Raw genomic sequence first — 13,087 nt, 5'->3', positions numbered from 1 at the left:
AACACTGCCATCTTTTCTTTTACTTTCCCATCTTGAGGCACTGCCCCATATAGAGGCACTGGGTAGTTTAAATTTAAAGCTCCATATATTTTTGACAACCGACTTTGAAGCAGTGTACATAAATATGGTGTTTGTGTGCATTGAAACAAAAAGATTCACTATCACTTGTCAATAATTCATTGATTGGCAAGAAGTGGATTTTGTATAAAACTTTGGAAAATTAAACACAAATTGAAAGTCATATGAACAGAGACTATTAAAATCTTCTGAACTGTCAAGCTTGGGGATCATCATAATGTTTGTAGTGACATTATTCTCTTTATTATTATTATTATTACTACTGACAGTCAAGTCTGTTTATCTTATTTCTCATAAAATGCTTCTTGTGGCCAGTACAGGCCTCCATACCTTGTATTAACATCCATTTTCCAGGTTTTGGGGACTGACTAAAATGTCTTTTATTTACTTTCAGTATGTTCAGAAAAACAGCTACACTGTTCTCATTATCTTTAATTTTTGGCTTTTAAAAAAATGGTAATTTTGCAAAGATAAATGTACTGAGTGGTTTTCATGTGATTGTTTACTGTCATGAGTTACTTACAACCACCAGAACTAAATAAACCATCTAAGTAAGACTAAATCTGCAGTTTTGTGGAAATATTATGCTTGTCCATGCAGATCCATATTTCCATGCATCTGTCAAGTTTGTTTTCACACCATGTTTGTTTTCACACATTGTAAAGACAATTGACTGCATTAGCATAGAGTTGAACACATTTAGTACTTTCTTTTTTTCAAACCATTTTGGCCAATTTGTTTTACTAGTTGCTAGTTACATTGATTATACAAGTGAAACTTTCATTGTTGGCTGAATACATTACCTGATTAGCTTAACATTAGGGAATAACCTCTGCTACCTCCAGATATAGCCATCCCTGAAAAACTAACTATAGATGAAAGGAAGATAATCTTGCAGATTAACTCTCCATACTTTTGTTGGGTGACCACCCATATACTGGATGTTTACCAGCTTTTGCTCAAAACTGTTCACAGTGTCTCCAAAATCCAGTGTAATTTTCCATCATTTTAGATCATCCAGAACATTTTTTCTGTGGATCATTCAGTTAAAAGGTGTATACATGGTGTATGCAAGATTTATGTTTAAGAAGTTGACCCGGCTGTCACCTTTTGGTATATGATTTCTTACATTTTCTTTACTTTTACATCAACAAACAAGCAACAATTTAAAAACCCCTTTGATGAAGATCCCAAGTGGTCCCATGAAGGCATAAATGTTACAGAAGGACATAGAGCATTTGTTTTTAAAGCAGGCAGTAGAGTTAGTCCAAAAACCAGACTCTCTAGTTATAAAGCCAACAGGAAGTTGAGATCAGTCATGGACTTGACCTGATTCAATCAGTTGACTCAAGCAGTCATGGTCATTGGTATTTCATTCAGGTACAGATAAACTTCTCCTTCACAGCTTCATCTTGCCAGGGATGCCATGCATGAATAGGAGTTCTGTTTTTCAGTTGTGGAGAGGATCTTGGCAGCTAGAAGACACTCCAGTCTGAAGGCATTTGAGGGGAAGCTGCAAGTTTTCACCGACTGGTGACACGTTAATCTTGCACTACTCTTAACCTCCATCTCCCATTTGCTAACTTCTTACTTCTCTTTGATGTCAAAAAGTAAGCCCCTATCATGATCAAGGGAAACTGTTCCATGTATTCCAACATATTCAGACATCATCTAAGGGATGGTATTGCCCACAAGTATCTTTCAGACTTATTATCCGTTTTCTGCATACCCAGGCCCCACTTACTCAACTTGCTCCCAAAAATCAAACTTCTGGGTCTTGACTTGGCTGAAATTGCCTACATTTTGAACCTCTGTTCTCAACCTCACTGAAACTGTTATCCTGCAGACTTGCTTCCTGATAGTATTAGCTTCCATGTGCAGGCTGAGCGAGCTGCATGCACTGTCTGTGAATATGAATTACGTAGTTTCATTTCTTTGACTCAGTCACATTAATGATGCAGCCTGATATTGTTTTGAAGAATAGGTGACCATCTACAGGCAATCAAATAATAGCTATTCAGTCGCTGCCCTTGATCAATCCATTAAGAGTAGTTAAGCTGCAGTACCTGGTCTGCACTCACAATTGCTATATGAGGTGCACAAAGAATGCCCAAGGTTCCCATCAGAGGTTCTTCCTTCTATTTATGATGGGAGCAAAACATAACCCCACAGCACTGGCTCTTGGTTAAAGTGGGTCATTAAATTGGCATACTCTGAACTCTTGCAAGGTCAGGTATGACCTTGGAAGATCTTGGCTCATCGAATATGAGTGACTTCCATGAGTGTGGCCTTCAAAAGTGCTGTCTCAGTTTGAGACATTCTGGAGTCAGTTGACTGGTATGTCCAGTCTGGTTTCTCAGTTTTACAAAGGAGAAAGTTGAATTTTGTTTGATCACTGCCCAGACAATTACCATACCCTGTTTGTGGCTGCACAAATGCAGTCCCCAGAATAACATTAGAGTTTTGACTTCATTTGCCCCAGGAAACTTTTGCAGGTGAGGGATCTAATAGAGGTATCCGTCACAAAACATAAATGTATAACCTTTGGTTGTGCTGCCTTCATGTTAGAATTTTATCCTTTCAGTAGACAGACATGATTTTTCTCCATTTTAAAGCGGAATTCTGCTTTTCTCCTGACTTGAATCTGATTTTTCTTGATATAGTCCGTTTTTTATATCATCTCCGATCCGGTTTTTTAAAAACGGTCTGTCTGCTCCCATTCCGCAATGACCCTTGTAAATTATTCGTTCCATATATTAGCACACTACTCACATAAAAAGTATTCTGATTGGTCAAAGGTTTAAATTCATCCAATGAATCTTCGTTTAATGGAAACTGATGGCAATGAAAAGAAGAAGTTTGCTTGCAAAACATGGCATCCAAGTTGTTGAGAGAGATCATGACACAAAAAGTTTAGATAAAGGTTTCAAAAACATATGGAAATGGGAATGGCTGGAGTGAAAAGTTGATGGAAATTTAGTTGGTCAGTTTATAAGAAAACTGAACGCTACAGGACTGGCATTTTGTGATCTCTGCAATAAAGATCTGAATTACGGTAATTGTGGTTGGAAGAGTTTGGAACAGCACCTACAAATGAAGCTGCATACAGAAAAATTTAAGTTCAGAAGGCATCTGGAAAAAGTGCAATTAATTACTATAACACAAAAGATGTCTTGCAGGAGAGAACAGATGTAGCCTCAGTAGCGCACTGCATGTCACCAAGCACCAGCTTGAAAGGAAAAATTCTCTCATTGAGAAGGAAAAGAGATGATTGCACATTGCGCCAAAAAATAGTCTTTGGTGACAAAAATGAAAGCTAAAGAAATATTTGCCAAAGCCGCAAGAAGAGCTCAACTGGCATATCAACAAGTTGTGTCCATTGGAGAAAAAGACAAGTCAATGTATGGGATTATTTGTACATAGTTGATGTACTTTTGTCTTTATTTTACAGATTTGTTATGAAAAGAGAAGTATAATAAATTTGCTGCAAAAGTTGAGAAATTATTGGACTTAATTATAATGTGAACACTGACATACACATGAAATAACTCCAGCATCAATAGTATTGGAGAAAAAATTCATGTGACTATAAATATTGTAAAATTATTAAACTCAAGTTAAACATTTTTGGTAAGTTTGTTAGTTTTTCAAATGATTATTTTGGTTTATTTTATGATCATAAGTTGCGCCAGGAGCAGTTTTTTTTGAGTAAAATGCATTTTTGGCCAGGGGACTGTGGCCTCCTAGACCCCTGGATCAGGGGCTCTGCCATTGGGGGAGGACCCACAAACCCCACTTAAAATTTTTTCAGCTTTTTTTATGGAAGACCAAAATCCTGTCTGAGTAGAGCAGTCATTGTGCTCCTTGCGATTGAAATGGATAGAGGTTGGATGCTCAAGCACTTCCACTACCTCTTACTTATTCTAATGTTAATGTGAACAGGTAATTCATTTGATGGAGAAAGATAATTTTTCAGTAATTTTTGTTTCGCAGAAAATACTTATCTGATCACATTACAGTACCCCCTCTTTATAATGCACTTCTAGATACAACAAGGGACCACTATGGACTACGTGACCAAAATCATACCAGTGTACAGTATAACTGTCTTGAAATACCATCCCTTCTGCCAAAAAAATAATGATCTCTCAAGACAGGTGGTCTTTCATGACATTTCATAACACTATATAATTAGTAAATTTGTGCATGGAGACAGGTGGTCACTCATAGCAGTGGTCTCTCATGACAGGTTGGTTACTCAGCAATGGTCAAATGACAGATTTTATGAATTGAAAAAGACATGAAGCATAGTATTACATCTTTAATAAATTTTGAAAACAGTAAAAAAGATTTGATCATTCCTGCTGTACTGCAGTTTGGTATATAATGATGTTCTCAATATATTGTAGTTTGGTACATTTAAGTCATTCTCACTATAACATGGTTCAGTACTTAGTGCATTCTGTGGTTATGAACCCCATCTACCACATTGTAATGAAGGAGAGTTGCACTATCAATCCCTCCCAACCATCTCCATAAATGTGAGCATCTTGTTGCAAGTTTTGCTCAAACTTAAAATGGTATATGGGAGACCACCTGGAAGGGGCAAGGGGAGTTAACCTTCATCAAAATATCGATGAAAAGATACTTTTGTCTTTCAAATAGTGCTAGATTTAGCGGTAGTAGAGATTATTTCCTTATGTTGATTTGATTGGGTAAGTATTCTAGGTGAAATATAATTAATACACAATTTTCCCTTTTTTTCCCATATTTGATTAATTTTTGGAAATGTTTTTGTTTGTTCCTGAGTACAGTTCAGAGTTAGTCCCATTGAAGTGGCCATTGAGACTCAAGAGAGCAAAAACAAGCAGTTGTTGACCACAGTAGAACAGCATGTCTTGGATTCTAACCTGCAAATCAATGAATTGGGCAGGCTTTTGAGTGGAATTGTTGATGCAGCTGTCCAAGGGGGTGTTAAGAACTGGAAGGTAACTAAACAGAGAACGATCAAATAACTAAAAAATGCTAAATAGTTTAAATCAGTTACTTTAGTTAAATAGTCTGTGTTAACTTTAATTCTTAACTCATATTTTAACCTTTTATGTGCCTGGCTAAAAATGAATGTATGGATTATGAAATCCATACAGTTAATATACTATCATGTACATTTTACATCAACTCCATCACAGTTGTAATTCCATGAAGAGCAGAATAAGACAAAATGATCTTTTATGCAATGTCATAGATTTCCACAGAATATACAGCTGTTAACATTCTTCTGCAAAACCCATGATTTATTTGCAAAGTTCCATGACACACTTTCCTTACAATGTCGTTAAATATCCATTGTGTAAAAGGCCAACAATTTTTCAGTTAATACACATTGTGTTAAAAACAAGATTTCTAGAGACATGAGGAACATTTAAGATACAATATGTACCATTGCCACATATGGTCATTTTTCATTGCAAAATATACTCTGATTTCAGATTATTAAAATTTACATATGATATACTGAAGATGTTAAGGTTTTGTTGGAATTTATCAGAAGAAAATTCTACTGTAAATATGAATTTCATCTTTGGAGAGTTCAGGAATAATTAGGAATAGTTATTTTGTTTTTTACTATATGTTTTATTGGAGCCACAGTGGCTTTGTGGTTAAGGTGTCAAGAATGTGAACAGATGGATGTAGGTTTGACTTATGTCCAGACCAGGACAAGTCAGGTTAGCCACTGGTGGGTGGGAGTGAGGCTTTTTACTTCAGTTGTCTTAGCATGATGTAACCTTTCATGTGTTGATGAGCCATTAAACAGCAATCAGTTCCTCAGTAATGCTCAGTAAGTCAATTTAGTAATAGTTTTGGTGCATCTTCAGAATTTGTGGTATTGAATGTCTGAATGTGAATCATTTCTTATTGCAGCCTTTCTTCTCTGATGATTATGGCCAGTCAGATAGAGACGAGGAGCTAGTCTCTAAACTGAAGGATCTCACACGAGAACAAGTATGGAATTTAGTCATATTCTTAGAAAGTTCTCAATTTAAAGTCCAGTAATTATCATATTTGAACTACAATGTTGTACTTGATTCTTCTAAGAAATATATATATTTATTAATATAGTGAACAAGTTCTTAGTGTTTATTTCATCAAGAACAATTTATGGTATTTTTATGATACTTGGATTTGTTATTCTCATGCAAACAATAAATAATGTGGGAGGACATGGGTTTGATCCCCGGCCAAGTCTTACCAAAGACTTACAAAAATGGTACTAACAGCTGCCTCACTTGATATTCAGCATTAAGAGGTTAGTGTTAGGACTGGTTGGCGTGGTGTCAGGATAATGTGACTGGATGGGACATCATGCTACATATCTGCGGCATGATGCCCCAGTGCTAGACATCACTATAAACTGTCACACTGTGACATCGTAGTGATATGACAGAAAAATTGTTAGAGCTACGTTAAAAATCCAAATTGCACACACACACACAAACAATAAATAATGATCAGGGTCATAAGATGCAACCTCAAACACAACTTTTTATCATTGTATCCAAGGATGATGGAGTCTGTCTACACTTATTGATAAATGTTATGTGACACATAATCTTGTACATTGTTTCAGGCCCATCTTCTGAAGGATGCCTTGCATATTCATGGAAAAAAGATTATGGAGGATGCAAAGCTAGAAACTTTGAAACCATTTCAGGCCCACCTTGAGAAGAGATTCGAAGAATGGGTGTACTTGGTTGAAAGTGAATACAAACTGAAGGTGATTTTAATTCTTGAAACAATTTTCTTTTGTATGTTTTAATTGATGCTTCCTTTCATGTTATCATTGGTGAGTCTGTTAGTTACTCGACAGATGTTACAATTTTGTGTCTGAGACTGCTCCAGTGGCCTAGTGGTTAGAGTGTCCGCCTAAGTCATGGGTTATTACCCTGGCCAAGTCATACCAAAGACTTATAAAGATGGTATTAGCAGCTGCCTCGCTTGGCACTCAGCATTGACAGGTTGGTGTTAGGACTGGTCAGCTGATGTCAGGATAATGTGACTTGGTGGGACATGATGCTACATGTCAGCAGCATGATGTGTCAGTGCTTGACATTACTATAAATTGTTAAAGCTATGTTAAGAAACCAAACCACACAAAAGTTTGTGTCTAAAGTTTTGAAAGTTGAGTAACATACATCCAGGTTCTTTTTATAGGTAAAACACAATATTCCAAGGAACACTTGTGAGTGAATTTAAGTACACCATAGATCTTTTAGATATTTTGTATTTTTCTTTGAAAATAAGTTTTTGTTAACAAGTCAGTTTCAGGGTACAGAGCTTTACACTGCTCCATTGATAAAATGGCCCTTATGTGCTGAATGTAAACAAATAAGAATTAGTAAATGAAACCTTGATATATCACTCATTTTATCATCAAAAATGGCAGTTAGTGCTCAGAAAGTTACAATCAACAATGAATTCATACGTTTTAATAAGAATTCAGATATTTTATTTGATTTTGTTGGAAAAATATTTTCTCAGTACACTGTTAATAATAATATATGGCAAAATAGCTATCAGTGAAAATTCTGGTAAATGTTGTTTTAATTGTTTAATGCTAATAATCATGGCATGTTATGTTAAATTGAAAAATATGAAAAGAGTTTATTGACCATCCCATCAATACCTGCAAGCACTTCTGAGAGAAAATAATGAAGTGCCAGCTGCATTTTGATCTTCAATTTAAAGAAGTGTTTGTGGCATTGTAAAAGTCAATTGTCATTTCATCACATTAAGTACGTCTTTTGTATCAGATCAAGTAAGGGAGTTAGAATACAGTGGTTAAAAGGCATGCAAATCCTACCTGCATAGGCTGTTGTGGTCTCTTTTGTGTCATAAAATCAATCAAGTTTATTTGGCTAATTAAACTTAGTTTCGTGGGTATGTGAGAAAGCTTGCCAGTAGCTTCTCGTGGGTCGATGGTTCTTCCCAGGGTTTTCCCGGGTTCTCCCTCCCCCATTAATACTGGCCGCCATGCATAGCCTATCATGTGCTGAAAAATGACGTAAAACCCCACAAAAACAACAACAACAAACATAGTTTCAAATATTAGATGCTTAGCATCATTAAAGTATATGTATATTAAACAGTAATGTATCCTAATCATTTTTAAATGTAATCATGGAGAGTAAAGGAATCAAGCAAAAGGCATACTTGATAAATGCTTTGTATCATAGATAGAGTTCATAATGGTGAAGCAAAATCAATTTATTTTGAATTCAAAATTGCGGAGTCAGTACTCAGAGGCTTGCTCAAAGATGAACAGAAATTTTGAGATTATTTGTATGATGTTGACTCCGATGATGGGTTCAAGTGAAAATGGGCATGGACTGAAAATTATTGGGAATTGGATGATGCTATATACATCTGGTTCACACAGCAATATGAACAAGGTGTTCTTATCTCTGGAATGATTCTCAAGGCCCAAGCAGAGGTAATGCCAAACAGTATGGATGCATACTCAGATTTTATGGCAAAGTCCTGGATGTCTTTGGATAGTCCAGTGCCAACTTGAAATGACAGAATTTTTATTCAGGAGAGTGAATCAGTGAATCAGGTCGTGAAATATGTTTGTCAAGTGCCATAAGCTGCAAATGTTGTGTTCTCATTTTTGGGGGGGTTTGGGTTTTTTTAATTTTTTTAGACCCATTAAATTCATATTTGGCATAAACAATTAACCTTTGTGAAAACCACTCCGATGGCCTGTGGTTAGAGTGGTTAGAGTGTCTGCCTCAGACTTATAAAATGGTACTAACAGCTGTCTCGCTTGGTGCTCAGCATTAAGAGGTTAGATTTAGGACTGGTTGGCCTGGTGTCAGGATAATGTGACTTGGTGGGACATCGTGCTACATGTCATTGTCATGATGCCTCAGTGCTAGACATTACTATAAACTGTCACACTGCAGGCATCATAGTGATATGCATGCACACCAACCAGTACGCTTTTGGCGTAATCATTACGCCTTTTTTCACTAAATTATGCCTTATGCGTAAATGTATTCGGATTACGCTTTTTCGGTATATCTCCCTCCAAACAAAATTAATAATTTGTTTTCTCATTTTTATTAACATCCCATTAATCCCAAAGACCATATTCTAGAGAAGACAGCTTCTGTGTAACTACGACATAAGAGTACACTTGTCCGTAGACTTACATGCACTTTCCTAACAGTATTATGTTCTATTTATATCAGCTGCCCTATTTCCAAGATGCAGGCTGGTTCTACTTTCATACTTTTGACCTCAGTTTCTATTTATAGCAGCCATACGGCTTAGGAGAGAACAAACTGGTTTTCTAACTTGTAATCTTTGCTCGCAGGTTCTTTGTTCAAATTTATATCTATTACAGAACCAGTCTGTAGGTATTTGGTGCTAAAAGTCAAGTCAGATTTATTGTAGTCAGTGCATGTCTTAGAGCAAAAATGTTTTTCAAATAATTTCACAGATGGATAAGGAAAAGATGAAAACCTGATTCAGAGATGAATACATGAATTACACAATACAGCATTTCATTCTAGGACAGCTTCATGCCCCTTGCAGGCTGTGTGGATAGGATTTTAATATTGGTCATGGTAGTAAAACAAAGAAACATTGAATTAGCTCATTTTACTAACTCCAGTACTGGGGCCGTGAGTGGCTGAGTGGTCTAAAGTGCTCTCCGTTACAGATCAGTGCCATCTCACCTCTGTCTGCATGGGTTCGAGTCTAGGATTCGACCAATGTGGGTATGTGAGAAAGCTTGCCAGTAGCTTCTCGTGGTTCTTCCCAGGGTTTTCCCGGGTTCTTCCTCGACCATTAATACTGGCTGCCATACATAGCTTATCGTGTGCTGAAAAATGGCGTTAAACCCCTCAACAACAACAACAACTAACTCCAATACTAAGGTAACTTCTTTTTTTACAGCAGAACTAAATTGTGGATACGAATTGTATAAATGCAGAGGTGTTATATATCGAGTTCTTAATAGAACATGGACTACCCCGTGCAGTAGAAGACTACATTGATCCTTTGTTCAAACAGATATTTCCTGGTTCCAAAGTTGCAGAAAATATGCATGTGCAAGAACAAAATCATCTAATATTGTTAGGTATTTAGCAGAAGATACTAAACTTAAAATTGCAGAAGCCATGAAAGTTGGGCCATTTAGTATTGCAACAATAGTAGTGATTATGATCCAGTCTGTGTAAGAGACTTTGACAGTGAAAAGGGCAAAGTCAGAGTGCTGTTCTTTCATTACCAGAATTAACAGTAGATTCCACTGGAGAAAACAATTTTTATTTGGTTGATAATGCTTTGAATAAATATAAGTTGGCAGAACTGTATGGGGTTTTTCTGTTGATGTTGCTTCAGTGATGACTGGAATTCATAAAGGAGTTGCATTCTGTATTTTGAAAAATGTCTCTCTCATTGTTCATATCTGGTTTTGTCTGTCATATGATGCACCATGCTGCAGAAAATGCTGCTGATAAATTAGGAGAACTCCTGAAGTACCAAGTTGGCACTCTACCTGACAATATACTTCATGCAGACAGAGTTGATTTTTTTTCATCTTCTTTGTCATGTTATGAAAGGAATATTGGTTCTTTACCATTCTAGTGCTGACTGTGAAAGATTGTTCAGCATTGCTAACAAAAGTAAAACTGAATTCAGATCCAGGCTGTGTAACACAGCACATAGTGCTCTACTGGTGTGCAAAACATTCATAATCTCAGCTGGTACAAAGTGTTTTGAAATGCAGTATGAGTCTGTTGCTTTTTAAAGCTCAAAGTGTTGTATACAAAAACTTGAAGCAGTAATTGATGTTAAAAGTCCAGAGGATAAATAAATTATTTTGTACTTATGCTCATTGAATTATTATCATGTTATATGTGGATTACTCTTTTTCTGCTCGGATTACTCTTTTTGTCTGCTTGGATTACACTTTTTCCTCGCCAGGGGTTGGCATGTATGGATATGACTGAAAAATTGTTAAAGCCACGTTAAAAATCCAAATCGCACACACTTCTAGACCTTTGTGAATTTTTTTATTTACATTCTGCTGTAACTAAATCTATCTATCTATCTATCTATCTATCTATCTATCTGTCTGTCTGTCTGTCTGTCTGTCATGACAGGAGAATAAAAAAATGAAAACACAAGTTTTGATGTTGTTTCTCAAAGTGAATGTTGATCTTTTTGAAAAAGAAATCCCTTTTAAGTCTGAATGAACAAAAAAACTAGAATATATCAAATTCAACACAAAAAAGCAATGATGTAATACACAATGTGTTTAGTGGTACACATGTTAAGTGTACAGAAACCATGAGGAATAATGTTTTGAACAATTTTTTCAATATAGTTTATCATGAAATTAAAGATAGTTTAGGAAGAAAGGCAAACCACCATTTTAAAGAGATATTTATTCACTGTTAATTTCAACAGAATTATAAATTAAGAAATCAGCAACGTAACTTGCCACCCAACTCCCTCTACTTTTGCCTACCTCTGTCCATTTCCATCCCTTTATTAGATTTATATAGGTCCATAAGTAACTTACGCCCTCGTTTATAGTGCAGTCAATATTTTTGGACATTTTTGTGCACAAGTTATCAAGGTTTTGGTGTATTTAAAAAATGAAGGAATTAATTTTAGGTAACAAGTGTTGCATTTAAGATTTTTGTATAAATTGCTGATGTCTGGTGTTTGCACTGTCTTGTGTAGTTTTACATAAAAGTGGAAATTCATGACAATAAAGGTATCACAAGTCTCTCAAATCTTCCAAGTTTAGACTGTTATTTCCATCCTAACATAGGAACTGTAGTAGTTCAGTTGGTAGAATATTGGACCTGGTTGCTGGTTCTGTAACTGCCCTAGCAAGCCTGGGTTGACTGCCATGGTATGTTCTTGGGAAAGACTCCTAGCTACCATTTCCTTGGCTTGATATAGCCATTATGAGTCATTAAATAGCCATTGATGTTAAAATCCAGCCTTTCAAACAACCAACCATTCTAACATATTTTAGAAAGTTTAGGGATACTGTTGAAATGTGCATGTAATTCTTTATGACCATTTCATAGCTCAATAGTTTCAGCCTTGCTGTCAGTTTATGGTGGGTTGTGCTGTGCTAAATTTTACTTTTGACCAGTCAGATAGCATGTTACATTTAGCATATTCTTTGCCCATGTATAGTATGTGTTTATCATTTAGGTAAAGGATAGGCTTTACAGTGTCAACTTTTGATTTTAGACCAATCAAAAATCATGTTACATTGATCATATGAGAAAGAACTAAATTCCTTGTCCATGAATATTACTATAGTTTCATTAACCTTCTTGTGTCCCAATTTTCATCGATTTCACTGTTGCTTCAAACCAAGAATTTAAAGGCATAACAAAATATTAGCCACATGTGATGCAGCAATCCCTATCTCATTTCTTACTGATATATTCCTAGCAATCAGTATAGCTAAGCAGTCTCATAAATTAACTTCATTACTGTAATTTGGTAATAAAATATTAGATTTACATGTGTTTATTTTATTATAATTGTTTAACAAAAGGATCATAAAACATTTTATATTGTTTCAGTACACATGTATGTATTCAAAATCCAATAGCTGTCATTTCCACTCACTGCTTTAAATTTATACATTGTGAGATTATTAAGGAGAGGGAGAAATGAGAAAAAGCATAAAAATTCAAACAGTGGTATTACTGAAAATTGAATAAAGAATTATAATAAATGATACTATTATATGAAAAATCGATTTAATACTTTTAACATCAGTCTTTTATTCAAGTGAAACTGTTGTTGACAGATTTAAATCATGATGAATGTACATCTCATGTTAACAATACATTTTTAGTCCAAATGAACAACAGGTTTCAAAATACTAGAACTATTGCTAGAATTAATTAAACAATGTGTTATACACTAATCACGGAAGAATACTAAAACTTGTACTTCACTCATG

General features: G+C 35.5%; 1 protein-coding gene across 5 annotated transcripts in view; it reads left to right on the top strand.

Annotated features, from left to right (window-relative positions):
- Nucleotides 1–13,087, top strand: part of LOC149795694 (dedicator of cytokinesis protein 1-like) — a 215,837-nt gene that overhangs the window by 154,109 nt on the left and 48,641 nt on the right. For all 5 annotated transcript variants that reach the window (XM_089965574.1, XM_089965572.1, XM_089965573.1 and 2 more), the window contains exons 46-48: nt 4,893–5,066; nt 6,001–6,081; nt 6,707–6,853. In XM_089965574.1, the coding sequence (XP_089821700.1) occupies nt 4,893–5,066; nt 6,001–6,081; nt 6,707–6,853 (402 nt within the window). The remainder of the gene's footprint in view (nt 1–4,892; nt 5,067–6,000; nt 6,082–6,706; nt 6,854–13,087) is intronic.

The sequence above is a fragment of the Sinohyriopsis cumingii genome, chromosome 7 (assembly GCF_028554795.1).
Source record: "Sinohyriopsis cumingii isolate HCF-2022 chromosome 7, ASM2855479v2, whole genome shotgun sequence".
NCBI classification, from domain to species: Eukaryota; Metazoa; Mollusca; class Bivalvia; order Unionida; family Unionidae; genus Sinohyriopsis; species Sinohyriopsis cumingii.
This window is presented reverse-complemented; position numbering and strand designations above follow the sequence as displayed.